Source organism: Arvicola amphibius, chromosome 5 (genome assembly GCF_903992535.2).
Source record: "Arvicola amphibius chromosome 5, mArvAmp1.2, whole genome shotgun sequence".
Classification (NCBI taxonomy): domain Eukaryota; kingdom Metazoa; phylum Chordata; class Mammalia; order Rodentia; family Cricetidae; genus Arvicola; species Arvicola amphibius.
In genome coordinates this window covers 98344296-98371518 of record NC_052051.1, presented here as the reverse complement: position 1 = coordinate 98371518, position 27223 = coordinate 98344296, and the positions used below count along the sequence as shown (strand labels likewise).

Here is a 27223-nt window from a genome sequence, read left to right as displayed (position 1 = left end):
TATCTGTAACCTATGAGGTTTTATAACATAAGGGGTGGAACTGACCCTGCTGGGTATCAGTGCACTGTGCAGAGACCCATCCTTCTAGACCAGATGAACTAGAAACCATGCTTTAATTTGGTAAGTTCCTGGAAGCCAATTTTTCTTGTCTGGTCTGTGAGTATTGCTTGCACAGCGTGCTAAAAGGCACTTAGAGCACAACATCTTCCCTCCATCCCCTGAGTACCACAGAGTATTTCTGAAATGCAACCTTGCTGGAGATACTGCGGCCCTAGGCACATCCGTGACTTCTTTCAGTGTGTAGGTCTTTGTAGGCTCATATAAGGTTAGGGGCATGGGAACACACATCCAGCGAAGCCAGTTAAGCTCCGGTCAGACTGCATCTGGTTTCTGTTTAGGAGTAAGAATGCTGCACGGTGCTGTGCTTGGTGACCCTGGTGGAAGATGTGGTTACGGTAGAATTGCGATGGCCAGATTCCTCTAAATCTAAACTATGCCGAGGGCCCAGGCCTCCCACACTGGAAACCACAGTCTTCCTAGCCTTGAGAGAGGTTTCACTGGGAATCTGGTAACCGGACTGCAGTGTGGAAGCAGGGGTCACTACTCTTTCTGTCACTGTGACATTCTGACCTGCTGCCACACTGGGCATTACCAGAGTGGGCTGCACGGTAGAGCTGGGAGCAAGGATGCTCTCCCTTTCCCTCACCATAACATACTGCGCATCTTTCAGATGCTGGGTGACCTCGACTGGCTTAGGGATACCGCCATTAGGCTGGATCACTCGTTCAGTAACAACGACATTTTCGTCATTCGCGTAATGCTGATCTACCAAGGTGGCGGCTGGAGCGTACACCCTCTCGGTCACAATTAGGCTCTGCGGCTGTCTAGGACCCAGGATCACAGTGCTGGGCGGCCCTGTGGCGCCTGCGGCATAGGAAGTTTCTGTCACTATGATATTACCAGAAGCCACGGGATCAGGAGCTGGTGGCACTACCTTTTGACTCTGCCTGGAAGACACAGAGCTTTCAGTGACAATTTCCTGCATGACTTTCTCTGTGTGTGCTTCAGGCAGAGGTTTTGAGACTTGGAAGCCACGGTCAGAGGAGTATGTGCTCTCTGAGCTGACCGTCATTTGCTCGTAGTGTGAGCCCGAAGCTGGCTTCACGCTCGCTTCTTGGACACGCTTTTGCCTGTGTTCAACGTCCACATCCAGATTGATCTTTCGACCCAGGCAAACTTCGGCTAGTGTCTTGAATTTAAGCCCCAGGTCGTCTAAGAAGAGGTCATCACGTTCTCCCTCGATAAAGCTGCAGCAGCCGATGGAGCCTCGGAGAGAGTCCGTCTCTTCCTGGGAGTAAACGAGGAGGCAGTCTTTGGCCATGTGGAGGTCGTCTTCCTCAGCATAGGAGGCCGCTTTCTAATATGGAAATAAGAATGGGGTGGGGCCGGATCATTACTGAAACAAATTCATTTAAATGCAAGGCTTGGTGTTCCTGCTCATAATGCAAAAAACTAAGGGAAATTGAGTCTAATTACAAGAAAACATAAGAGAAACACAATGAGACACCCTACATCACAGCTGGCCCGTCTTCTCACAAACATCAATACTATGCAAGACAAAAAACAGTTGGGAGCACAATGCCACACTGAAAGTGAATAGTGTCACAGTAACTCAATTAGACATCACACAGAAAAGCTAATTGCTTTAAAAGACAATTACCATTATCATGGAACTTACCAGTGACTAAACTGAGATGTAAACTGTATCAATTTCAGTTTCTTAATTTGTTAGCTGTACTGTGGTAATAGAGAGCATGTGTGTGTTTGCAGGTGTGCATATGTGTCTGTGAGCGTGTGAGACAGAACAGAAAAAACAGGTAGAAAATAAGGACAAACGGAATTGGCTAAAGCTCATGGAAGCAATGAGTAGGCTTGAAAATTTCTGCTATCTTTGAGATATAATGCTATGTATCCCAGGCTGGCCTCAAACTCAGTATGCGGCTGGGTCTTCCTGCCTCTGCCTCCTGTACGCTGTAGTTAGAGATGTGTGTCTCCACATCCAGCCGTCTATTCCTCGACAGTCTTACGAAAGCTTTGAAGTTCTGGCTCCCTTTCCTCTTTTGGGGGGAACACTGGACTTTGAATCTAGAGCTTTAAGTGTTTCCATTGAGCTAAATTTCTAACCCCTGCAATGCTACCAGACCTATTTAAACTTTGTGATACCCAGCGCTCAACCGTGGCAGTTAGATTCAGTCAGTTAACAGTGCTGTTATGTTTCCTGCATCCTTGCCAATTTCCTCTCTACTCTGACAGAATAGGCTCCATCCTGCAACTATAATTGTGGGTTTGTCTATTTCTCCAGGAGTTTTGGCTTGATTTGAAAAATCAAGGCTTTCAATTCCTGTTGTAAGGCAAAGACATACTTAGGAGTGGTAGGCTTCTGCATGAATTGACTAGTTTCCATTTTGAAATAGATTTGGTCCTAGTAATGAATGTATTCTGGATGAATTTTGTCTACATGTAACACTTGTTTCCAGTCCTGTTTTCAGTTGCTAGTCTCAGGCCACGATCTCTGACCATAATGGAACTTTCTCCATTGTTTTGTTGTGAATTCCCATCAGAATGACATGTTTTATCATATAAACAGCAAAAATGTGGAACTGACTGAAGAGATGGCTCAGTGCTTAAGAGCACTTGCTGATCTTCCAGAGGACCCAGGTTTGATTCCCACCACCCACACGACAGCTCTCAGCCATATGTTCCTCCAGTTCCCAGGATCTGATGCCCTTTTCATTGCCTGCATGTGGCAAGGTATCTATATACACATAATCAATAAATAACTTAAAACAAACAAGCAAAAAAACCCAAAGAAACAAAACTGTAAGTAGATCTATTAGCCTGCGTGTTTTAGGCTATGTTCTCTGTCCTCCTTCCTATGTTTATCCCCCCCATGCCTGCTTCCTCAGGGAGGTTGTATTTTTTTGATCCAGGGTCACTTATCATAGACACATGACTTGCAGAAATGCAAGTGTAGAAAGGGAGAGAGTCCGAAAGAGCCTGTGATGATTAATCTCTATTACTGACTTGACTGAATGGAGAGTCACCTTGCCGACACGCCTCTATGTGTGTCTCTGAGGCAGTTTGCACAGAGGCTTGAATGAGGATGGAAGGCTCTCCCACGCTAAATGTGGGTGGTGCCATCCATGGGCTGGGTTCCCAAACCCAAGAAAGGAAAGAAGACCATGAGCCGAGCACCAACCTCCACCTCTCTCTGCCTCCTGACGGCAGACCTAATTTGACTAGTTATCTCATGAGTCCATCGCCATGCCTTCCTGGTGATGGTCTGCAACTAACTTCTCAAGCGAGCCCAGCGGAACGCTCCCTCAAGCCATGTTTGTCAGCTGTTTTTATCACATTAATGAGATAAGCAGCCACCCTATGTCTGGTTCTGCCACTGTGGCTTGCCCTGTGCCACAGGATGGCAGCTTCCTTAGTGTACATCTGAGAATGATAATGACATGGGACAGAGCAGGAGGAAGTTGGCAGTAGACACATGGAGAAAAGGCCTTTGTAAGAACTAAGCGGACTATACAGCCATTTGTAAACGCATAACTTGGTTAACACTGTCTGTCTCAATGGACCCCATCTCTCATTCCTATTGCCGGTAAACACAACCAAACGGAGCCCCAAAACTTTCCCACTAATTATACCTCTCACAAAAGCCCACTTAGTAACCTAGAATTTCACATTTTTATGTAAATGCTTCCCTCTCCCTCCAGGGTTTACCTCTGTGAAGTAGCTTCTTAAGAATTCCTCATTCATTGCAACAGCAGCTCCTCGAGCCCCACCCATGCCTCCGGAAGCCCCTGTGGCTCTTGTTAGTCTTAGTGTTTCATTGGCTGCTATGACTCCTGCTGTCCCCACTTGATGAGTGGTCCCGGCAGTAAGGAGGCTTCTGTGTTCTTCCCATCTTCCGTCCACATCGGACATCTCATGCTGTCCTTTGGTAAAGGAAGCTGAGCTACTGCCTTTCACCAGGCTTTCCTTGATCATCGCGCCGCCTGCACCTCCTAGTCCGTTTCTCACTGCTGAATTTTCGGCCTGATCCGCCACCAGAAGCGATGGCACCACCTAGGGGGAAACACGGCTCAGAAATGAATTCGAAGGACAGAGGGTCGGTGTACTTTGTAGAAGATGTGAGGTAAGTGAATGTAAGGCGGGAGAAACTATTTTCCCCTCAGCAAATTAGGAAGACAGGTGGGACACATCTGTTGGAGTCTTGCGAAGGATTTCTTCTTCCTGCTTCAGAGCTCACTATAACCCGTGGAGGACCCAAAGCCCAGATTTCCTCATGTGGTCTTGATTTACTCTCTTTACCAGGATCCACCTCCCCCTTGAGGTTGTCTGCGACAGTTACAAAACTCTGAAGCTTCAGCTGGACACATGGCCATTCAAAATAAAGATTCTATTTCCAGTCTTCCATTGCTACCAGATAGGAGTCTCTCGCCTTCTGATTAAAAAGAATAAGAAGCAGTATATGGAACTTGTAAAAACTGCCTACAGGGCAGTTCTTCACGATGTCTCAGCTGCTCACTCCAGCGTGAGGACAGGAACTAGTATCTGGGATGGAACCCATCTGTGGGGCATCTGGAAGGAGGTGGGAGGAGAGCGTGTTGAAGTAGCTCCATGCTGCTTGATTCAGGACTGTCCGCATTTACTCATTTATCTTTATTTGTTTGGGACAAAATTTCACTGTCTAGTCTAGACTGGTCTTGAACTTGTGACCCTCTTCCACTACTCTCCCAGGCACCGGGATTATGGGACTGTGTTGCAGCTTGAATATGAAATAAGCCCCATAGACTCATGTGTTTGACCACTTGGTCCTCAGCTTGTGGGATGCTTTGGAACACTGTGGAACCGTTAGGAGACGGAGCTTCAATAAAGGAAGTGTATCACTGGGTATGGACCACTTCCTGTGTGCTCTCTGCTTCCTAACTGCAGATACAATGTGACCAGCCTCTTCACACTCAAGCTGCTATGCCTTCCTTGATATGCTGAACTGTATCTCTCAAACTGTGAGCCAAATAAGCCTCTACTTCCATAATTTGCTTTGTGAGGTATTGTTGCTACAGTAACAAGGAATTGTGGTTTGAAAGAAAATGGTCTTCAAGGGGAGTGGCGCTATTAGGAGGTGTGGTTTTGTTGGAGTGGGTATGGCTTTGTTGGAGGAAATATGTCACTGTGGAGGTGGGTTTTGAGGTCTCATATAAACTTAAGCCACACCCAGTGTCTCAGATCACTTCCTGTTGCCTATGGGTAGGAATCTCAGCTTATTCTCCAGCCCATGTCTGCCTGCTTGCACTGTGTCTCACGATGATGATAATGGACTAAACCTTTGAACAGTAAGTCAGCCCATTAAATGCTTTCCTTTGTAACAGTTGCCATGGTCATGGTGTCTCTGCACAGCATCAGAAACCGTAACTAAGACAGTAATCAACATGGAGAACTATTATGTTCTTCTTTGCCAATATTCAGCTTCCTGACACTTGCTGTTGAAACATATATCCTGCAGGAAATGGTACTTGTGGCAGATGAAGAGAGACCCTGGATGAAGACACATTGGAAGGGCAGGGGATCTGACCATCAAGCAACAGGAAAAGGGATTTGGGCCACTTCAAAAGCACCTTGCGGGGTTCGGGTCTCCCTTTGTCAGCAGACTATGATGAGAACAGAAGGGGTGCTGAGAGGACCACTTAGCAGCGGGGCAGAAGTTCCAAGACTAAATTCCCACAGGCTCCTGTTCTTTCAGCCTCTTGCTCTACATAGCTTGGATCACCTGCTGACTCCTGGTCTGCATTCTCGTTAGCACAGGTTATACAACAGTACAGTCAAAGCCCCTCAAGTCTGCTCTAGCACATGAGAGAGAATATGCTATCGCAGGAACCTGTTGTTTAACCAAGGCGTGTGCGTGAGATCCAATGACCACTGCTGAACGAGCATGTGCATGCGGTTTAACGGCCCTTGTTCTGCCTTCCCTGTCACACCACAACACCAGCACAGGCTCCCTGACCTTGAAAGGTAGAGAGCTTTCCCTCTCCAGCAAGCGTGGACATCTGCTGGGTCCCTCTAATCAGTTCCACTGCTAACGGTCAGATCCCGAAGATGGAGAGCCCAGTCTTCCAGACACTGTTACTTCCTAGATGCTAAGGACTTTAAGAGTTGGATGCCCGCTCTTAACGTATACATTTGCAATTCAATAGCTGTGTCAATCTCTCATGACCAAAAATATTGCAAATACCCTCTAAGTATGACCCCTTTAAAATCATAAAATGAGGCTGGACTCGGTGATTCACAGCTCTAATCCCCATACTCGGGAGTCCAAGGCAGGAGGACTGTTATGAGTTCAAGGCTAGTCTGGCCTACAGAGTGATATTGTTCGAGCGCCCCACATCCTCCCCATGAGATGAGACCAGAGAGCGCCACTGTCTGATGAACTGACCTTGTCCTCAGGTGGTGCCCCTTCATTATTCCAAGGGTGCAGCATCTCTATGGTCCCGGGAATGGGGGTGAAGCCTTTGGCGCCCTCTCCACAGTGGCATAACAGCAGCAGGAGCGGCACAACTGTACAAAGCAAAGCAGAGGAGTCCATTTTTCCAACGAAGGCCACACCATTTAGAATTCACACCGGACTTCCTGGCGCCCAGGCTTCACTTACTTGACACTTCATTTTTATGTTTTGTGTTTCTTCACTGTGGTCTAACCTTCCCTCCCAACTTTGCTTTGGTTAAATTACACCAAAGCCTGAAGGGAGACAGAGCCCTCTGACTCAAAGGTCTTATTCGTTACAGAGAGCCTGTCTCTGGCTAGTGAGCAGAATATTGTGATTGGATGAGATCAGATGTAAATCAGAGGACCAAGGTAAAGATGGAACGTTTTAAGGCTACCGTAGAATCTCTTTTGTCAGGCTGCTATCTAAGAGATGTAGCAGAGCGATCAAAAGCAGCCAAGCACGGCGGCACATGCCTGTGATCTCTCAGTGCTTAGCTGCTTGGGAGCCTGAAACCTTGCCTCTAAAGCTCCATCTAAAACACTCGCACATGAATATGCACATGCACACACAAAACCTGGGGGGTGGTAAGAACAGATGAAAACATCAACATGTTCTAGCACACCAAAGCTATTGCTCTTTACCTCAGGGTGGGGCTGGGTACGAGACCTGACTTTCTAATGCTCCAGTTTCCCTTTCAATTACCTAATACTATTTCCTTTTCTTTGGTTTCTATTTTTGTTTTATTTTCAGCCCAGACTGGCCTTAAACTCAATATGTAACTGAGAAAGACTCTGAAGTTCTGACGCCTCTGTTTCCACTTCCCAAGTTCCGGGGTCACAGTGTGCCGTACCACCATGCTCATTTCTATGCAATTTGGAGGTTGAGCCCAGGCACGTTAGGTAAGTACTCTACCACTGAGCTACACAGCAGCTTTTATAGTAATCAAGTGTTGTTGGCTGAGTGACAGGTTAGGCTTCAGAGAAGCTGGGATGGGAAGTCAGGGCATGGAATCCCTGGGTAAAATATGCACACCCAACTCCATGGTGAGTCAAAAGAAGCCACTCTGCAGCAAATAGAACCCATGGGCTAGAGCGCCACTGTAAATTGTTGGGTTCTGTGTATTTAACTAGCCATCTACAAGTGTCTTTAACGGATTCCTTTCCATGGAGACAGCCCAGGCTGTCTTAGAGGTCATGCGTGCTCTGCCCAAGTTCAAGTAGACCGGGACTGCAGGCGACCTCAGGTCTTTGGCGGACTGGAGGGTGAGCAGGACTGGCTGGGCACAGCTTGTTATTGTAAAGACACACAGAATACTTAGTAAAGAGTTGTCTGGGGCTGGCCAGAGGAAAGCTGAAAAGCCAGGAATGGAGGCAGGGGAGCCTCATTGACTTGACTGTGTAAAGCATGGTTGGATTAGAATACATGAGCTTTGTAAAAATAACCTTATATCCACATGGCATATGCCTGCTTTTCTGAAGACCTATTGACACTGCTTCTGGCACTGGGAATACAGCTGTGCAACTCCCCCCCCCCCCCCCCCGCAGAGCTTAATAAGATACCCACAGGAGTTACGACAAAAGGTAGACGAGCATGCAGTGCGCTGCAGTTATCCTAACATTCACCCTCCAAAGTGTTCTCATGAGGTTGAAGCAGGAGTGTAAGGAAGTCGCTGGCTACAGGGCTAAGACGTCACTCTGGACGAAGACACCGAAGAAAGACTTACGCAGCAAGAGCAGCAGGGCCAGGATCATGAGAGCGATTGCGGCGGGCCCCAGGCCAACGTAGTTGTCATACTGGGCTGCTGCACAGCCACCGCCCCTCAGACACTCACAGACGGTGAGCTGAAGGACCTGCGTCTCGGGGCAGCTGAAGCCCTGGCTGTCGGAAATGAGGACGGGGACTTCACTTCTCCCGAGCTTCCACTCGCTTTGCCGCAGCAGCACACTGGTCCCTGGGAGGGGGAGGCACAAGGGAATGAAAATGAGCCGCTGTTGAGGGAAGAGAGACTGACCCACAGGAAGGGTCTTAGTGTAGCTCCGGGTGTGAGCGTTATCCCTCCCCAGCTCCCCATGGAGTGCATTCCCTGTGCTCATCAAACGTGCCCTTGGATTTCAAAATAAGTTTAACCAGCAGAGGGGTAGGGTTAGACTCAGCTTTCCTGAGGTTTTTTTAACTAACGTGTGTGGCTTAGCAAATGATGGGAACAGCCACAACACTGTCCAGTCAGCGGGAATGCAGCAACGCATGAGATGACATTTATATGAGTAAAATTTTCATTCAAAGATGTTTATCTTACTGATTATTAAAAAATAAGCTGCCAAAGTAGTTTTCAAGTATAGCAGAACCTGCACGGTGTCACCCCCAGTTTGTATAATTTTCAGCACAGGCCCATCTTATTTTTATCTCGTTCCACTCTTTTGAGACAATACCTTTTCTTTATATACCTATTGTTCTGTTTCTTTTCTTAAGAAATTTGATAATGGAATTTCACATTATTTTACAAGCATTAAAATACAGTGAAAGACATATAAAAAAGGGCAAAGAAAGATGTTAGCTGATGTGGGATTTGCCTCTGTATGCTGTGAATATGTTTTATTACCTTGATTAATAAAGAGTCTGCTTTGGGCCTATGGCAACACAGAATAGAGCAAGGTGGGAATAGGGGAGCAAAGACGGTGGAGTCAGGAAGATGCCATGTGGCCACTGAAGGAGACAGAAGCAGGACAGAACCTTACTGATAGGTCACAGCCACATGGCGATACACAGATGAATAGAAATGTAAGAGTTAGGTAATAAGAAGCATAAGCTAATAGACTGAGCAGTGTTTTAATTAATATAATTTTGTGTGTGATTATTTTGGGTCTGGGCGGCTGGGAAATGAACAAGCAGCCTCTGCCTACAGTTAGCACCCAACTGTTGAAGCAGGATAATAGCAGTTTGAGACCAGCATAGGCTACAGAGTAAGACCCTGTCTCAAAAAAACAAACAGAAATGACAACAACAGAGAGAGAGAGAGAGAGAGAGAGAGAGAGAGAGAGAGAGAGAGAGAGAGAGAGAGAGAGAGAGAGAGAGAGAGAGAGAGATTTATTGTGGGTGTGGCTATGCCTGTGTGTTCCAGTACCACGGTCAGCATGCGGAGGTTAAAGATGGGTCCTCGGTGTGAACTCAGTGGTTAGGCTTGGCAGCCAGCACCTTCTTCTATTGGGTTACCTTGCTGACATTATTTCTTTGAGACAGGGCCTAGCTATGTAGATTAGGCTGGTCTGGAACTTGATGTGAGGTCGAGGCTAATCTCAAACAGTCCTCTTGCCTCTGCCTCCTAAGTGTGAGGGTTATGAGAACAACTGTACCAGACTTGTGTGTGTATTCAAAAAAAGTATCAAAAAGTAGTGGGAAAACCCAACAAAACCTTCCTCTCAACTATTTTAAGGTGAGTTATAATAACTGATAGGACGGCTGCTGATAGCTGTGCTGTAAACCTTTCTGAAATGAACAATGCCTGCTAAACAGTTTTCTGGGTAGAATTTTCTGCATTTGAGACTGTCCCAAGGGCACTCAAAAGATCACATCAGCAAGAGAAATAGGCCCAAGATGCAGTGACTGTGTCCACCGGCGCCGGGTTAGCATGAGTGTCAGATCTTTGTCAGGTCATGCCTGTCACAAACTAGCCTAGTGCCTTTTAACAAGTCCCTACCCCTGAGTAAGGTCAGCGTTCTCCACCCTCAGGACATAATGCGACTGAGCAAGGATTAGCTGAGACGGTGTGTGCAGAGGGCCTGGCACACAGCACATGCTCAATAAACACGATTTTAAACAGACTTATGAGTTCACTTTGTGAATGTCTGATTGCTGTACACGGCTCCAGTCTCCCCATCTTTGAGACAGAAGTGCTTGAGCTGAAATACTACTGTAGGTTCAGGGCCTCATTTCATAAGTCCCTTGAGAACTATATTGGGGATTACAGTGGAAGTACGATTTGAGAGAAGAAACATGGCCTACATTATTATTGTGACTATTATTTTTAGTACAGGGTCTCACTGTGTAGCTCTGGCTGGGTTGAACTCCTGATGGAGACTAAGCTGGCCTTGAACTCACAGACATCTACTTGTTCTACCTCCCAAGTGCTGTGACTAAAGGTGTGTGTCACCATGCCTGGTCAGAAAGCATGGAGATTATACTAGAAGTAAAATTTGAGAGAAGAAACAACCTATGTTATAAACATCTTCATTATCTACCACGCTTACTGTTTAGATTTTGATGTGGGTCAATCATTTACGGACCTTCTTGGTGTACTATTTTCCACTGCTCTGCTGTTCCAGACGGCTGGTCGAGGATGGAGAAAGTGAACGGCCCGCTGTTCTGGGGTCCGTCCAGATCCTTCGCAGTGACATTCACGTAAGGGGCATCCTCGCAGATACTCTGTACTGGTTCCACCAGTGTGGGGCAATTGTCATTGCTGTCTTCAACAGTTATAACAACGGTGCCAGTGATGGTTTTTTGAGGATGATCTTGAAAATAAACGGGAGAGCGTTCAGACTTCTGAGTCTATGGCTGACCACCGGCCAATCAGGTAAAGAGGGGGTGCTAACCGCTGAGGGCACCTCCCATCCCAGCTGGGTCTCAGATTCAAATCAGTTCTAAGTCACTATGTAAGCAAGAATATGAAGGCATAACTGCTGAAGAGATGAGCCTTTTATACACAGAACACATGTTTTCCATGCTGAAAGACAACATCTGAATGCATTTAGTCACACAAAACATCTGTTTAACAACTTACCACTGGATATGGCCACAACCTTTACTGTGTAGGTGCCATTCTGGACATATCTAGATTCAAAATCAGGAATCTTTACAAGCTTAATTTCTGAAGTGGCAGAATCCACGGAGACCCAGTTGTCTATATCTTCCACTTTTGCATATCTGTTTCAAAACAAACACCAAGTTCGTCCTTAGTTCTGGGCACACTGGGAGTAACATCTGTACCTCCTTCAACTTAACCACACCCCATTGTGCAGGAGCTTGTTATACACACTGGATTTGAATGTCACATCGTAGTGGAATGGGCTTACGGTATTCAGTATACTGGGATGTTGTCAATATTTAAAAATAACTTAAAAAAACAGTGGTTGCCTTAACTGGAAGCACCTAAACATTTTGAGATGCTGTATGTTGTTAGGAATGATGACTTTCAACTGAACCAGCTAAAAGTGAAGACAATGCATTTCTGGGTTTCCTCTCTGAAGTGAGGGAAATCAGTGTGAAAAGCCAGCTATAAGAAGGCACAGGAAATAGGCTCATATTAAGTTTTCAGAATTGTATATAGTGAGTACTATTGAGTTTAACATATAAACTATAAGCACAAGGCAAACACACGAGTCTCTTGGTTCAATCAAATCAATAATTCATTTTCTAGTAAGTAGCTATTTAAGTACATGAGAAGGGATGGCTGATCTATATTAATATTTGTCTATACTATTTGGAAATAATCCCCTTGTATGCTTGAATTGCCTTTTATGCCTACTGTTGTTACCAGTAACTGATTATAGAGGAAGGTCTCATCCAGAACTTGGGAGCTGAAGGCAGAAGGATCAGGAGTGGAAGGTTATTCTTGTCTTACTTAGTGAGTTCAAGGCCAGCCTGGGATAATGATGTCCTGTCTTAACAAACAACACCTAAAACTGTAAAGTAAAACCATGAAAATAAAATGTAGAGAGCAAATGGCAGCGCATTTGGATTTTCACAGGTAATTTTGAATGTCTGTCAGGAATTTTAAAGCAGGCATGGATTTGCCTGCCCCGATTTTCCTTTCCATAGCCATTTCACACTGAGGTCGTCTAACTGACACGGCACGGGGCATGTGCCATGTGGTGCCAGGCACGGGGCATGCGCTATGTGATGCCAGGCACGGGCATGCGCTATGTGGTACCAGGCACGGGGCATGCACTATGTGATGCCAGGCACGGGGCATGCGCTATGTGATGCCAGGCACGGGCATGCGCTATGTGGTGCCAGGCACAGGGCCTGTGTTATATATGTGATGCCAGGCACAGGGCATGTGTTACATGATGCCAGGCACAGGGCATGTGCTATGTGGTGCCAGGCACAGGGCATGTGTTATGTGATGTCAGGCACAGGGCATGTGTTGTGTTATGTGATGCACTTAAGGAACTTTGCAACTGATCCATTGTGGAACTCAGCGTTTGGGCAGGATAAGCAGCTCACATGTTATATCAATATCCATAAATTACTGGATGGGTAATCGGTTCAATACCACACTATGACAAAATTAAAGACATGATTCTTTTGCTGTCCTTATGTTTTCAAAAGGATTTTATTATTTTAATATTGAATTATGTGTAAGTGTGCTTATCTGTGTGTGGATATGTGCATGTGCAAGCAGGTGCCCTCAGAGGCCAGAAGAGGGGGTCAGAGCCTCTGGAGCTGGAGTTACAAGTGACTGTGGCTCTAGGAACCAAATTGGGTCCTCTACAAAAGCTGCAGGTGCTCTAAGTGCCAAGCCATTTCCAGACCTTACCGTCTTTATGAAGACTTCAAGAGCAGGATCTACTAATGAGTTAAATGATTTAACTTAGCTGTGCCTCCCAGCTCACAGGTGCGAGTGGATGGTTAGGTCACTCCTGTTCTAACGCTCTATAAGTACACGCTAAAGAAGAAAGAAGCATCTTTTATCATTCTTCAAAGAATGCACACCCTTTTCATAACAGTCACAGACCCTGATAAAAATAGCAAAATTTTAAAAAACTGCCAGGAGGCCATTCTCAATAGTATTAGAACATACAAGCTTCTCAGCAAATGCAGAGAAAAAAAATCACACAGAATCCTCTAGTCTGGGGACTTGGTTACGGGTGGCCCTGTGGGGACATAGAGTCACGGAAGCTAAAAGCACACCCCTGTGGGAGGGCAAATAAAAGATGGTCACAAAGACATCAGTGGAAGGCACTTGTGAGTATCAATTTGAGGAAGAGTTACCCACTCTATGGCCCGTAGATTCCATTGATGGAGACTCAGGAAATATAAACAGACAGTTGGGGAGCCTTTCTGCCACAGCTGGTCCTGTTTTTACATGTTTTATGAAGCGGCAGCACCCAGGGACACAGGCCTAAGGAAGGTGAGCATCAAAGCATCTTTGTTATAGAGCAGAAGTTCTCCAAGCCTGTGTGTGTCCCCAAGCCTGTGTGTCTGAGCTGCAGGAGGAAGTCTTCAAACTCAACTATGTAACTTCATAAACAGCAGCTTTGTATAGAGAAATGCACTCTGATAATCCCAAAATATGTCAGTGTAAGCTATAGAGACAGGGCACAATGAAGTCCTTAGCACGGAGGCAGCAAATGTATTTCTAGTAATGACCATTGTGACCTCCCCCACCCCCAACATCCAAGTTCCCTGGAAAGACAGTTCAGTGGTCAAGAGTGCTTAGCCATCTTGGAGAGGACCAGGTTTCCATTCCTAGCACCCACCAAGTGGCTCACAAGTGCCTGTGACTTCAGGTCTGGGAGCCCGGCTCCCTCTTCTGATGTCTGTGGGCTCATGCAGACAAGTAGTACAGATATTCACTCATGCGCACACACAGAAAAGCTCACCTCTCCTTGAAATAAGTGGCTTAAATAAAGATTAATTCTCAGAATTTATTTGTACATAAAATGACTACTCCCATACTGAAATGTGTGAAATTACACCCCTCATCTCCGCAAGCTCAGGTCTGAACCCAGGGCCTTACATTTGCTAGGTAAGCAATCTACTTCTGAGCTAAATCCCCAAGCCCAGGAATGTGTGAGACTATTAAAACGATGTGTGTGTGAAGTGGAAGATGTGACAGGATTCTCTCTTCATTCACCTATTTGAGACAGGGTCTCACTGTATTGCTCAGGTTGGCCAGGATCTCAGAATCCCCCTGCCTCAGCTTTCACAGTCCTGGTTATAATAGTGTGCTGGCATCTTTCGCATGTGGTTAACCTTATCTGCTACTTCCTCACCGCCTAGCATGCTGGGAAATAGAATTTTACAGTTATTTTCTGAGATGTTTTCAGCCTTCTCTAGTAGGTTTCTTGGAGGTGACCAGCCCAGCCCTGCTCCACACAGAGGCTGACGGAAAGATGGAAACTTCGCCTTCCTTCTACGACAGGCTCAGTTTGGGGAGAACTGATTTTAGGGCCTTCGGCAAACTGTAACTGGGGTGTGAAGGAATGAGCTGCTGTGATTTTCTAATGAGTTTTGAAAACCGACATTTTAAAACCTGGCATGTGAGGTAATTAAAACCTGGAAACACACCCATAGCCATCGCTTACTTTACTTTGGCTGCTTGTCCAGTGTCTTCATCAAAAACTTGAAATTTCCCGATCGACCGGCTGAGGCTGGATCTATCCATCGCCTCACTTGCTCGGACGGAGACTACGTTGCTCTTGAAATGGATGCCTTCAACCACGTTCTTGACCTTGACCGTGATGGGGATGGGCGTGGGCTTGAACTTGTTCCTAATAGACTTGTGGAAAGCTGCTTTATTAGTGACTACGATGCTGAAGTTGAGATCCTTCATTATCTCGTAGTCCACTTCCTGGAGAGACAAAGCCTACATTACTGCAGAGGAAGCGGAGCCCATGAGCATGCGCAGAGAGACATGATTTGAACAACAAAGCGGAACCTGGGGACACAGTTGCACGGGCAGTCCACTGCCGCACCGACAGCAACCAGCTGCAAATCCTGTTAGCTTGGAAATCCATGAATACGAAAGCTTTAGGAGGTTTCATTATTACTGTTTTTTTTTTTATTCTTTGAGAATTTTACTCAGTGAATTTGATCAGCTTCACGTCCATCTCAACCTTTCAGCTCTGCCTCCACTTTCCTTCTCACCGAACTGTGTTTTTCCTCTCTCCCCCCCTCCTCTCGTCATGGAATACAGTTCGTGCTGTTCAGTTACTCTTGGATAAGAGGTCTGCCCTAGACTGTGTCAATATATCTGGAGTCACGCCATTAAAGCTGACTCTTCCTCTTCCAGCAGCCTTCAAATGCCAATAGCTCCCCAGCAAGGGCTGGGACTTGGTACCCAACTTTCCCCTCCATGCCTGGAGTTTGTTTGGCTTGAGCATGTCTTATATATGTCACAGTCTCTGTGAGTTCACATGTGACAAGAAACACTATCTTTGAAGTCATCTACTACCTCTGGCCCTTACAATTATTAGTATTTTTGGAACAAAAAATACAGCTCTTTCTTGGCCTGGAACTCACTCTGCAAGCCAATCTGGCCTTGAACGTTTCTCCATCTTTCTGCTCCCCTCAGTAGGTGCTGCCTTAGGTGGCCTGATCCACCATGTCTAACAAAGCAAGTACTTTCGATTGATTTTTATAAAGGTCATAATTGTTTTCCGAAACATATATTTCTACTTTTTTGTTTTTGCAAGTAAAAGATTCTTTTTTCGCAATAGGGAAATTCATGGGCATTTAATAAAAACTAATATTCTGTAACACATGTTCCATGGCTTTGTTTTTGATGAATGGGTGTGGAGTACATGATGGCTGTGCTGGATAGTTTATCTCAGCTCGACACAAGCCAGAGTCATCTGAGAGGATGGCGACTCAATTACGAAAGCGCCTCAATAAGATTGGGCTGTAGGCAAGCCTATAGGGCCTTTTTCAAATTGGTGATTGATGGGGGTGGGTCACCCCTGGACTGCTGGGGTCTTAGGTTCTATAAGAAAGTAGGCTGAGTAAGCCATGATGAGCAAACCAGTAAGCAACACTCCTACATGGCCTCTGCATCAGCTCCTGCCTCCAGTCTCTCCAGCTTACTTTTGGTTGTGGGTTTCATCATGACTCTAACACAGTGGCTCAACAAGCTCTGTTCCTAAGGTAGGCTTCCCTCCCTTCCCCTCCCCTCCCTTCCCCTCCCCTCCCCTCCCCTCCCTCTTTTTCCTTTCCTTTCCTTTCCTTTCCTTTCCTTTCCTTTCCTTTCCTTTCCTTTCCTTTCCTTTCCTTTCTTTTCCTTTCCTTTTCCTCTCCCACCCTTCCTCCCTCCTCCCTCCTCTCTTTCTTTTGTTTTTTTGGTTTTTTTTTTTTTTTGTGACAGGGTTTATCTGTGCAGCCCTAGCTGTTGGGAACTAGCTCTGTAGACCAGGCTGGCCTCAAACTCAGAGATCCACCTGCCTCTGCCTCCCGAGTGCTGGGATTAAAGGTGTGCACCACCACTGCTTGGATCCTAAGACAGATTTACACTGCACCTTAACATGCTAAAGAATCTGATCTTTCCTGGTGAAAGAGAAAGCCCAGGGAAATACATTTAAACAAGAGCCTGCTCCCTACCTTTGCAGTGCAATGAACATCCTACCTCTGGGCTGCTGAGTCCAAGGCAGATCAGCCTTCCTTCAGCAAGCACTTGGTGAACTCTGCTATTTACAGCACCCACTATGCAGTTTGTGTGATCACCGTGCACATAGTGTATGCTCCAACTCTCCATTTTAAAAATAAATATTGGTATTAAGCTACACTTAACTCACTTAGTCAATCTGTGACTAGCTTTTGAGTAATTTACAGTTTTTATATAAAATTGATGTTGTTCTGAGGATTTTTATGCAGCTATTTTTTCCTGTGTTGATTTATATATATCCTATCATTAAAAATATCACCTACCCGAATTCACTTGGATTCTAGCCTTCCATCGCTTTTATCTCTGGCAGTGCTCTGAGTAGGGTAGTGTGGGCTTGTGCTTCAGGTATTCTGCAGCTTCCCTCGTGACTGGATGATCTCGGGCTCCCTTCCCTGCGCATTTGCTGTTTGTTTACATCTGTCCTGGGATTTGCTACGTAGACCAGGCTGGTTTTGAATTTACAGAGATCTGCCTGCCTCTGCCTCTGATTGCTGGCATTAAAGGCGTGCACCACCACCACACAGCCGCTTATCATCATCATCATCATCATCATCATCATCATCATCATCATCATCATTACTGTTTATTAAGAAAGGGTTTCGCTTTGTAGCCCAGGCTGTCATGGAATTTGCATTGAGGTCTACGTTGGCCTTGAACTTTCAACAGTTCTCCTGCAAAGTGCTGGGATTATAGGTACAAATCACACATCCCACCAAGTTTTAATTTATTTGGCACTGGGGATTAAACCAAGGACGTCATGCATGCTAGGTAGGCCGTCCATCACTGAGCTGAATTACACATGTTCTCTAAGACTACTTAATTCAGTTTTTTCTTCATAGACCCAGGAGGCATAGGAAAGCAGACTACTGTGTTCCAAAGTGCAGCCCTTGCAATACTTGTGGTAAAATCACGATAGACTTTTGTTCAAAAGGCAAGTTATAGAGCCCTGGCTCACCAAGCTCACACTAGGTAGTGAGCTGCCAGGAAGTGTGTGATGCGAGGTCATGTGGCTGGGATCTGAGTTCCTGATCTGGTTCTGAACTACATATAGGGTGACTGCTTCTTTCCATATGATTTGGCCGTAAGGATGTCTCTGATCCTGAGCAAGGCTGGTGCCAGTTATGTCCTCGTAAAGCACTCGTGAGATTAAGGGGCTCAAAATATGTTAGACTCTCCTACAGCCGCGGTCTGCTCTGCTGGCGACACTCACAACTCACCTTGACAAGGGTCACAATCCCTTCATTAGTCTGCGTGTCAGTCTCAATGTGGAAATAACCCCCTTCATTTCCTGATGCAAACGTAAAATTTGCTAACCAGTTATCTGAGCCTATTTCATCTGCATCAGTCACTTTGATACGCATGACTTCCACATTGACTTGGTTTTCTTCCACTACCCCTTCATACTGCAAAACATAAAGAAACACACAGCTTTTTATTAATACAATAAAGCATTTTAGTTGGGACTCAAGAAATAGTAAATCTACTATAAAAATAAGTTACCAATTTATTTTCCACCACAGGTATATTGTCATTGACATCCAAGATCTGAATCTGAACTTGAGCCTGCTGTACCGGTTTATCTGTTATCTGCCCATCAGCATCTCTTGCTTCCACCGTCAGGGAATAGCTGCTGTATTCCTGCAGAACAATAAAAAATGAAGAAGACCCATCTGAGGAGGGAATTAGTACCTCCGGAAGCTGCCTTTCTGGTTTTGGTTCACCCTACCCTTAGGAAATGAATCACTGTCTAGTTCATTCACAAGTAACCTCCGTGGTCTATTGTTGGTTTGGGGATGCTATTTATATGTAGTCAGCACTTTTACAGAAAGGTGGAAAACCTGGGGGAGTTTTTGATAATCCTACTATGTCGCTGGGAACAGTCTTAGGAGACGGCTTCTTCAAACAAACATGGATTGTTCGAGATGCAGCTTGTTCTGCGCTGGAGGAGGCTGTGGGACTGAGGCGGTAGCTTTTGTTCTGCTCCTATACAATTTCATCCAAGTTAAATGCTAAGTCAGTTAGACTTGGCCAGGGGAGGTAAAACTCGGAAGGCTTGGTCCAGACTCCTGTAGAGAGAGGACTCCTAGGAAACATGTCCAACAGATGCCCTGATGTCAAATGTCACACAAGAGTATGAAGAAAAAAAAAACCCAAACAAAAAATGTATTCTTTTCTAGAGGTGGAAGCAGGAGGAACAGAAGCTCCTGGTTATCTTCAGCTCCATGAGAAAATACAAAAAATCAGATCACAGCACAAAGCAAAACAGTAGAGAAAGTGAACCCCTTCCTTATATGTGGTCTCCGGTCCACGGCTCTATTCATCGAGTCTGGGGCTTAAGGAACTTAACAGCCACTTCAGTGTGGGAGGGTCCTGTGTGGAACAGAGGAGAGTCTCATCTCTGTGGCTAGCTGCTTGCTTGTCTGGACACAGACTTAATCCTTTTGAGCCCCAGTTTCCTTATGTGTAAGATGGGATAAGAGCTGGATTTGCGGCACACGGTTTCTACATGGATTAAACAAGATGAGCCTGGAGGCTGCCGGATGAGTGGCAGCTGTGATGATCAGCTCCACGTCCACACCTCGGAAACTGCGGCTTCTCCGAGGAGCACTGGAGGAGACCTCCCCACTTGAGATTCAGATGAAAGAGCATCAACAGAAGTTAGGAGTCACTGAGACCTTACATTTCAGAGCGATCTCAACAAGAATGCTGGCCGAGGTCCTTCTCATTTGAGCAGTTGACTTCCAAACACGACATAATGTGTCTGCTTCAGATTTACATCTGGTAAAAGTGCTGTGTCCTTGAAACTGCTAACACTTTACTCTGCTATGTTATTAAAATTTTGTGCATGTAGCACTTAAAGGTTATTGATCTCCCCTTTGAATAAAAAATTAGACTTAGGGATTGGAGAGATGGCTCAGTGGTTGAGCCCTAGAAGCTTTCTCAGAGGACCCAGATCTGCTTCCAGATCTGGTTCTGCATCCACAGCGGCTCACAGCTGCCTTATAATTCCCATTTCAGGGGATCTGATGCCCTCTTCTGATCTCCACAGGCACTAGGCATACATCGGAGCATAGATACACATTGGTGCAAGCAAGATACATAAAATTAAAACTCCTTTTGAATTAGAAATAAAAAAGAAAAAGATTTGAGAGAATAATCTTTCTGGAAAACAACTCAAATTCTCAAAATTTCCTTTGAGATTCAAAGCAAGAATTTTTTCCATTATGAGCTTTCTGATTTTCCTTTTTGTTTTTGAGAGCAAGTCTCACTATCCAGCCCTGACTGGCTTGGAATTCTCTTATAGAAACTAGGCTGGCCTCAACTCACCGATATTCACCAGCCTCTTCCTCCTGAATGCTGGGACTAAAGGCCTGCACTATCAGGCCAAGGACTGCCTGTGAAGCTGATTTCACTATGTCACCCAGGATAAGCCAAAGCTCCCTATGTAGCCTTGACTTGAGCTTTTTCTGTCTCTGCCTTCTGAGGGCTAGGAGTGCAGATGTGCTCACGGTCTGAGCCATGTGGTGAGATTTTATAGCCTTCGTGCTAAGTTTTCCCAATCTGTTGCTTATTTCACCCATTTCAGCATGAACACAACGCACCTCAGTTTGGCCTGGTCACATTCCAAGAGCTCAATAGCCACACAAGGCTACCATACAGGGTACATACACAAGACTACCATACAGGGCAGCGCATTCCCACATGATGATTTCTTTCCACACGTTATTCCACATGTGAGGAATGCAGAACAAGTGAAAATTAGAAAAATAAGGAGCAGAAAGACTAAAAAAGGAGAGAGTGTAAAAAAAAGAGGGTGGGATATAACATTAACTTACTTCTCTGTCCAAAATAAAACTGGTTGTGTAAATCTCCCCTGTGTCTTTTTTGAGGTAGAACACGGGAATATTGGCAGGCTCCTGAGAGACAATTCTGTAGGCGATTTCGGCATTGCGGGTAGTGGGGTCATCTGCATCCGTGGCGATGACTTTCATCACGAGTGTATCTGGCATGAGGAATAATGGTGTTGAAGTAAGGGTGCTTACAAATCCTTTTGGTCTTTCCTTACCAGGACCTGTGGTTCTTATCAGAATGACATATACCACTATCGGAAATTTAGCTGGATGGGGACAGAGAGATGGCCCAGGGCTGAAGGCATTTGTTGCCAAGCCTGACAAACTGAGATAGATACTTGGGGCGGCAAGATGGGAGGAGAGAACTGACCCGCACAGGCTGTTCTCTCACGCCAGGCATTTGTCACAGGAACACCTATACACAGAATACTAGGAAAGTTTAGAAAAATTGCTATATGAGGGCCACACATTTTAATCTTATAGCCAAGACCACTCATGCTTATTATCCAAGATCCTGGATGCTTATTCAGATGCAAGCAAATTAGGATTAGTATAACTATTCTCTTTATTACGACCAAAGAGAGTGCTCTCCTTCGGGTCTTAGGGAGAGCATGGCATTGAACAATACCATCAGCAGGTCTAATAGTGAAATAATACAAGTCAGAGGTCAACGATACCCCACGTAGCCCCACGCCACGTGGCTGCTCATTTTTGCTCACAAAGTTTGATTAGAACACAACCCTGCCCATTTTACAGTGTCTATAGCTAACTTCCCCTTACAGGGGCGGGTTTGAACAGTTGCTGTGGAGGCCTTACCTGCTGCATCAATCTAATCTATCATCTTTTTCAGAAAGATCATGATTCTTAAGGTTCTTTAAATTTAAAATAACAAGAGGTCCAAACCTGGAGTGATGGGTTTATTATCATCCTTCCTGTGAGCAATACTCAACTTTTACCAAAAGATAGAATTTTGTGTTTTTATATATGGGGGATAAATGACCTTGGTTTTACATTTCAACAACAACAAAAACCAAACAAACCAACAAACAAAAAGAAACATATTTGGGTTTTGGGTCTGGAGAAATGGAGAAATTGGGTCTTGCAGAGAACTCAGGTTCAGTTCTTAGCACCCACATCAGGTGGTTTACCACTGTCTGTAACTCCAGTTCCAGAGGAACTGGCACCCCCTTCTGGCCTCCAGAGGCACCTGCACACAGGTGATGCACATACAGACAAGCACTCTCACGCAAACACACAGAATTAAAGGAAAAGAAGCAATGTCCTTACGGGCAGCACTCAGTTCTTCAATAGACCCAACAAAGACATCCTGTTGGAACACTGGCTCATTGTCATTGATGTCGAGAACTTTGATGCGTAGCTCTAAGGGCTTCTCCAGGTTATTTCCTCTGGAGTCCAGGGCATAGCCTGTCAGCTGAATCATGACAGGAACAACAACAGATTTAAGCTAAACTTAATCTATTGCTATGGTATAAACATAAAAAAATCATAAACATAAAAACAAAGAAGAGCTACAAATAAGGGTAAAATTGCTCCTTCTTACCAGAAAATACGGTGTTTCTTCCCGGTCAAGAATGCTGGTAACGTTTAGGTAACCTGTGTTTTTATCGAAGACAAATATACCAAAAGGTGGCTCTGTAATCCCCTTCCCAGTGTATTTGTAGGTGATTTTTATTCCTTTTTCTTCTGCAAGGTCAGAATGTATCTAATGCAAAAAGAACAGGGAATGTCTCAAGTTAAAACCTTTATAAGACATTTTAATGACAATGTCCTGTTGAAGGTGCCACGGTATGGACAGGAGGCAGGTGGCCCAAGACATGTAGTGGTACCATGGGACCATGGTCTTATCCCCTCTCAGCACACACGACTGTGACACTGGCTAGTTGCCTAGCCTCCCTGGGTTTCAGTTTTCCTATCTGTGAAATGGAAACCGGGATAAAGCTCATGGTTTACAACTGTTGTAGAATTAAGATATAGTTGGAGCACATCTTGGAGGGCAGCAGGCTTTTTTTCCCCCATCTTTCTTTGGTGTACTGTGATAAAAACCGGTGACTTATGCATACTAGCAGAGAGCTCTTACTGAGCTACACTTACTGGAAGTAGGTTTTATGAGACAGGATTTCATATAGCCCCGGCTAGCCTCCAGCTTGCTGTGTAGCTGTGTAGATGACTTTGAACTCGTGATCTTCCTGCATTTATCTCCCCAGAGCTGGGGTTATAGGCACGTGCCACTAAGCCTAACTCAGGGGGAGTATATTTTAAATTTAGTACAGACAGGTGAAACACTGCAGAATAAAAATCACTTTCATAAATCCACCCATTTGCCTGGAAGGTATGAAGAGAGCATCTTCCCAGACAGGGGTAAATATAGCTAGGTACTTTCTGTTTGGAATAAATATATTGGCAAATCAATACTGTTTCTAGCCTGCTGGGTGTCCTCCAGGGGGCCTCTTTGTTCTCCACAAACGGTCTTATTCCTACCGGTGTTTCATTAGTTGGGTTTCCCTGTGCTCCTCCCCCTAGGCTTCTCCGCGTCTGTAGTTTGCCATCACACATCACTGAAGACGTAGATCCCTACCGGCCCAACCAGCAATCTGGACTGAAACCATAGGATTAATGACACATTCTTCCCAGGGTTTTCCAAATACCCTGGGGTGGGGCTGTGGTGAGAATTGCTTTTAGGTGGGGAGTTTGGAAAGTAAGGAGAATGTCCTGAGATACTTTGCCTTCCGTGTATTTTAAAAGATGTATTTTACTTTTAATTATGTGTGTGTATGTAGTGAGATGGGGGTGGGGGAGTTTGTGGATGTGAATGCGGAAGCCTGCAAAGGCCAGAGGGTGGCATCACATCTCCTGGAGCTGGAGTTACGGTGGTGGCCGCATGGTTGTGAGCCACAGGAGGTGCTGGGAACTGAACTCAAGCCCTCGGCCAGAGCAGCAAGTGCTCTTCCCACTGAGCCTTCTCTCCAGCCCCTTGCTTTTTGTGAAAATTTTACTTAAAACAACTGGGTAATTAAAATAAATAAGGACAGAAAACACTTGTTAGACTCATAAGCGTCAGTTTTACGGAAACCTATTGACAGACAGTATGAAGGTCTCAGGCACAAAAAACAAAACCAAAACCAAAAGCAAAGTCCCAGTGAAACACTCAGCTGCTTGCTGCACACATGTGGCCTTGTGAAGCCACAGAGGAAGTCTCGACTTGAGACGGCTTTTATAAAACAATAGAGTGGGGCTGGAGAGATGGCTCAGTGGTAAAGAACACTGATTTCTCGTAGAGGACCCAGGTTGTGTCCCAGCACCCACATGATGGCTCACAACTGTCTGTAACTCCAGTTTCAGGGGATAAAACACCCTCTCCTAGTTTCTGTGGGCACGGCACACACACATTCATGTGAGAAAACACACATAAAATAAAAATCAAAAACAACGGTCATGTTTAAAAACAAATAAAAGTAAATACAGCATGGTGCTGGAAAAAGGAAACTGTTGTCTTTGGTTCTATAACTGGATTTCTCTTATAGAAACCCTTAATAGATAAGATCGGAACGTTGAAGATCAAACTCAGATGCAGGCGAGCATGCAGTTATGTTGATGCTACTGAGCACCCACTTCGTAAGCAGGGCACAGACTACGTCCTTGGGAGCTTCTGTGCTAAAGAGGGAGGTGGGTAAGTAGCAAGCAGAGCCTGGCCAATGTCTAGCACAAATATGCTGTGAGCCAAACTCATACAGGTAAGAGCACAGACAGAAAAGAGAGGGAGGTGGAGAGGAGGTGACAATCAGGGATGTGATGTTGTTATGTATTAAAAATCCCCTGGGGGAACCGACTCCGGGAAGAGAGAACAGCAAGGACCCAGAGTAGAGGCTGGAACCAACAGTGGCCAGTTCAGTACATGAGCTTCCACAGACCGGGTAGGGGGAATTTTCCTCTCTGCCCTTCCCTTAGCTGAGTTCAGGCCCTCAGTAATGGATGGGCATGCTTTGGTTTGTCTACAGAAGTTTGCTCTTGCTAATTCCAGAGATCAGATGTTATGTGGGTGATGATTTGGCAAGAGTGAAATCAGGAAGACCAGGTGTGAGGTGGAGGGGACAGGGACCCTGGCAGTGGGGCTGAGGAGAAGGTGGAGGGGACAGGGTCCCTGGCAGTGGGGCTGTGGAGAAGGTGGAGGGGACAGGGTCCCTGGCAGTGGGGCTGTGGAGAAGGTGGAGGGGACAGGGGCCCTGGCAGTGGGGCTGAGGAGAAGGGGAGGTGACAGGGAGCCTGGCAGGGGGGCCGAGAAGGTGGAGACACACACACTCGCACTTGCACATGCAGACACTCACACATGCAAACTCAGACACACGCACACACACTTGCACACGCACACACACACTTGCACATGCAGACACTCACACACACACACTTACACAAGCGCAGACACTCACACATGCACACCCTCCCCTCACCCATATTCCTTTGTGGCCGGTACCTTGGCAATTGGGTTCTTTTTGGAAAGGTCCTCTCCCTCCCGGAGAGCCACAGGAGCCGTGATCCACGCCCGCTTCTGCCGCACCAAGTGACTGTGCTTAGGGACCAGTTTGTCTTCTCTACTGGTGCTGAAAACCTGTTAACAAGGTTACCTTCAATTATTACATCCCCAACGCTGTAGTGAGACATTCTGCCTTAAACTTAAATACAGTGCACATTTTAATGTTTTAGTTAAAACAAACCTATTTGATTAAAATACAAAATAGTGTAAAACTTATGATCTGTTTTGTATTTTTAACAAGATGCATTTATGTAGAGGAAATGTATACATTCTAGCAAACTCTAGAGGTGCATGAGAGAGGGCTTCCACGGTGTTAAAGTGGCAGGGTTGGTTTGCTTTCCATAGTAAGAAGAGGTTCCCAAAGCGATATCCACAGAAGCCCAACAGCTAAGCTAGTCCCTTACAGATTAGAAAGAACACGATGTCAAGGGCTTTCTTGACTGAGTTTCACTTTCTGTGATGACTTTTGGGTTGAAAACACATGATTCTGTGTTTTAGGACTTTCTCTTCAGAAATGGCTGATATAAATTTGACCCTAGCAGGCATGGTTGTGCATGTGTGATCCTAGCATTTGAGAAGTACAGGTAGGATTCCAAGTTTGAGGCTAGTCCAGGCTGTGGGCTTAGCCCAGCCCTACCAATTAGTAAATAATTTTTTGCCCTTTTCTTATTTTTAAAACTTGCCATGGGAAAATTATTTAGAGTATTTTCAATTAGGTTTTATAGGGAGATTGCATATATATTTTTTAAGCATTTATTTAGGTGTGTGTGTGTGTGTGTGTGTGTGTGTGTGTCGGGGGTGTGCATGTGTGTCACATGGAGGTCTAAAGACCACTTGAGTAGTCATTCCTCTCCTTCCTCCATGTTCTTGGGGACCGAACTCAGGTCCTAAGGCTTGACAGCAGGCAACTTTACCTGCTGAGCCGTCTTGTTGGCCTGTAAATATTTTTAATCCAAGGAAAATTTCAGTGTAGTTGACTTAGTGTCTTAAGATCAGAGCAATTCTTCTACCCATTTTGTTACTTTAAATAACCATGTGTTTTATTTTGCAATGTTTACACTGCCACTCATTTTCCTTTGTTTCTATTTGAAACTTTTTTTCTTAATAAAATATGAATTACAGCTTGAAATATTTTTCAATAAAAACCTTCATGCAATATATTTTGATCATATTTTCCCCTCCCTCCTCTCCTCCCAGATCCTCCCAACCCAACTTCATGCTCTTTCTCTAAGAGCAGGTGAGGACATTAAAGTTTACAATGTAAAACTGTAGAAATCCTATTCTTTACTCATTCCATGTTAATGTCTCAAGAAAAACCTGCCATGATCTCCCTGGCCACACAGTTCACAGCCATGGGTAAAGGACTTTCATCTGACTATGTAGACCAGGCTGCCTCTGCCTCAGAGTGCTAGGTCCAAAAACGTGTGCTCCTCTGGCAAGGTCTTTTCTTTTTTTTTTTTTAAAAAAAAATAAAATGCCAGACTGAGTATTCTTTGATGTGTTCTCCTCTGTGTTTTTTTGAATGAGATGGTCCAGGTCAAAGCATAGCCAACCCGTTCACCAGAAAAACCAAGGCACTGGGTCCCCAAAATGGGATTAATCTCTTTTAGTTCCTCACCTTGAAGTGGAGTCCATTTCCAAAATCCAAGCAGACCTGTAAAATAAAATTACAGACATTAAACATACAAGTAACTGTCATTATCATTATTTGGGAAAAGAAACAAATTACTATGTTCTCCCTTACAAAAAACCAGACTCAGAGGTCAGAATCTACCTTTTCCTTGGTCTACAGAGTCTCCTTTAGAGAAGACACACACACACACACACACACACACACACACACACACACACACACCCCTATATAGTATATACACCGTATAGACATATATTATGAA

General features: G+C 45.2%; 1 protein-coding gene across 1 annotated transcript in view; it reads right to left on the bottom strand.

Annotated features, from left to right (window-relative positions):
• Positions 1-231: 231 nt before the first annotated feature.
• Dsg2 (desmoglein 2) overlaps positions 232-27223 on the bottom strand; it is a 53646-nt gene continuing 26654 nt past the window's right edge. The window contains exons 3-16 of the mRNA XM_038330008.1: positions 26947-26982; positions 25269-25403; positions 22341-22502; positions 22067-22211; positions 20765-20931; positions 18429-18566; positions 18146-18331; positions 14857-15122; positions 11328-11470; positions 10831-11058; positions 8274-8501; positions 6500-6621; positions 3787-4131; positions 232-1417 (exon numbers count right to left, since the gene is read on the bottom strand). Coding sequence (XP_038185936.1) covers positions 395-1417; positions 3787-4131; positions 6500-6621; positions 8274-8501; positions 10831-11058; positions 11328-11470; positions 14857-15122; positions 18146-18331; positions 18429-18566; positions 20765-20931; positions 22067-22211; positions 22341-22502; positions 25269-25403; positions 26947-26982 — 3324 coding nt within the window. The 3' untranslated portion in view covers positions 232-394. The remainder of the gene's footprint in view (positions 1418-3786; positions 4132-6499; positions 6622-8273; positions 8502-10830; positions 11059-11327; positions 11471-14856; positions 15123-18145; positions 18332-18428; positions 18567-20764; positions 20932-22066; positions 22212-22340; positions 22503-25268; positions 25404-26946; positions 26983-27223) is intronic.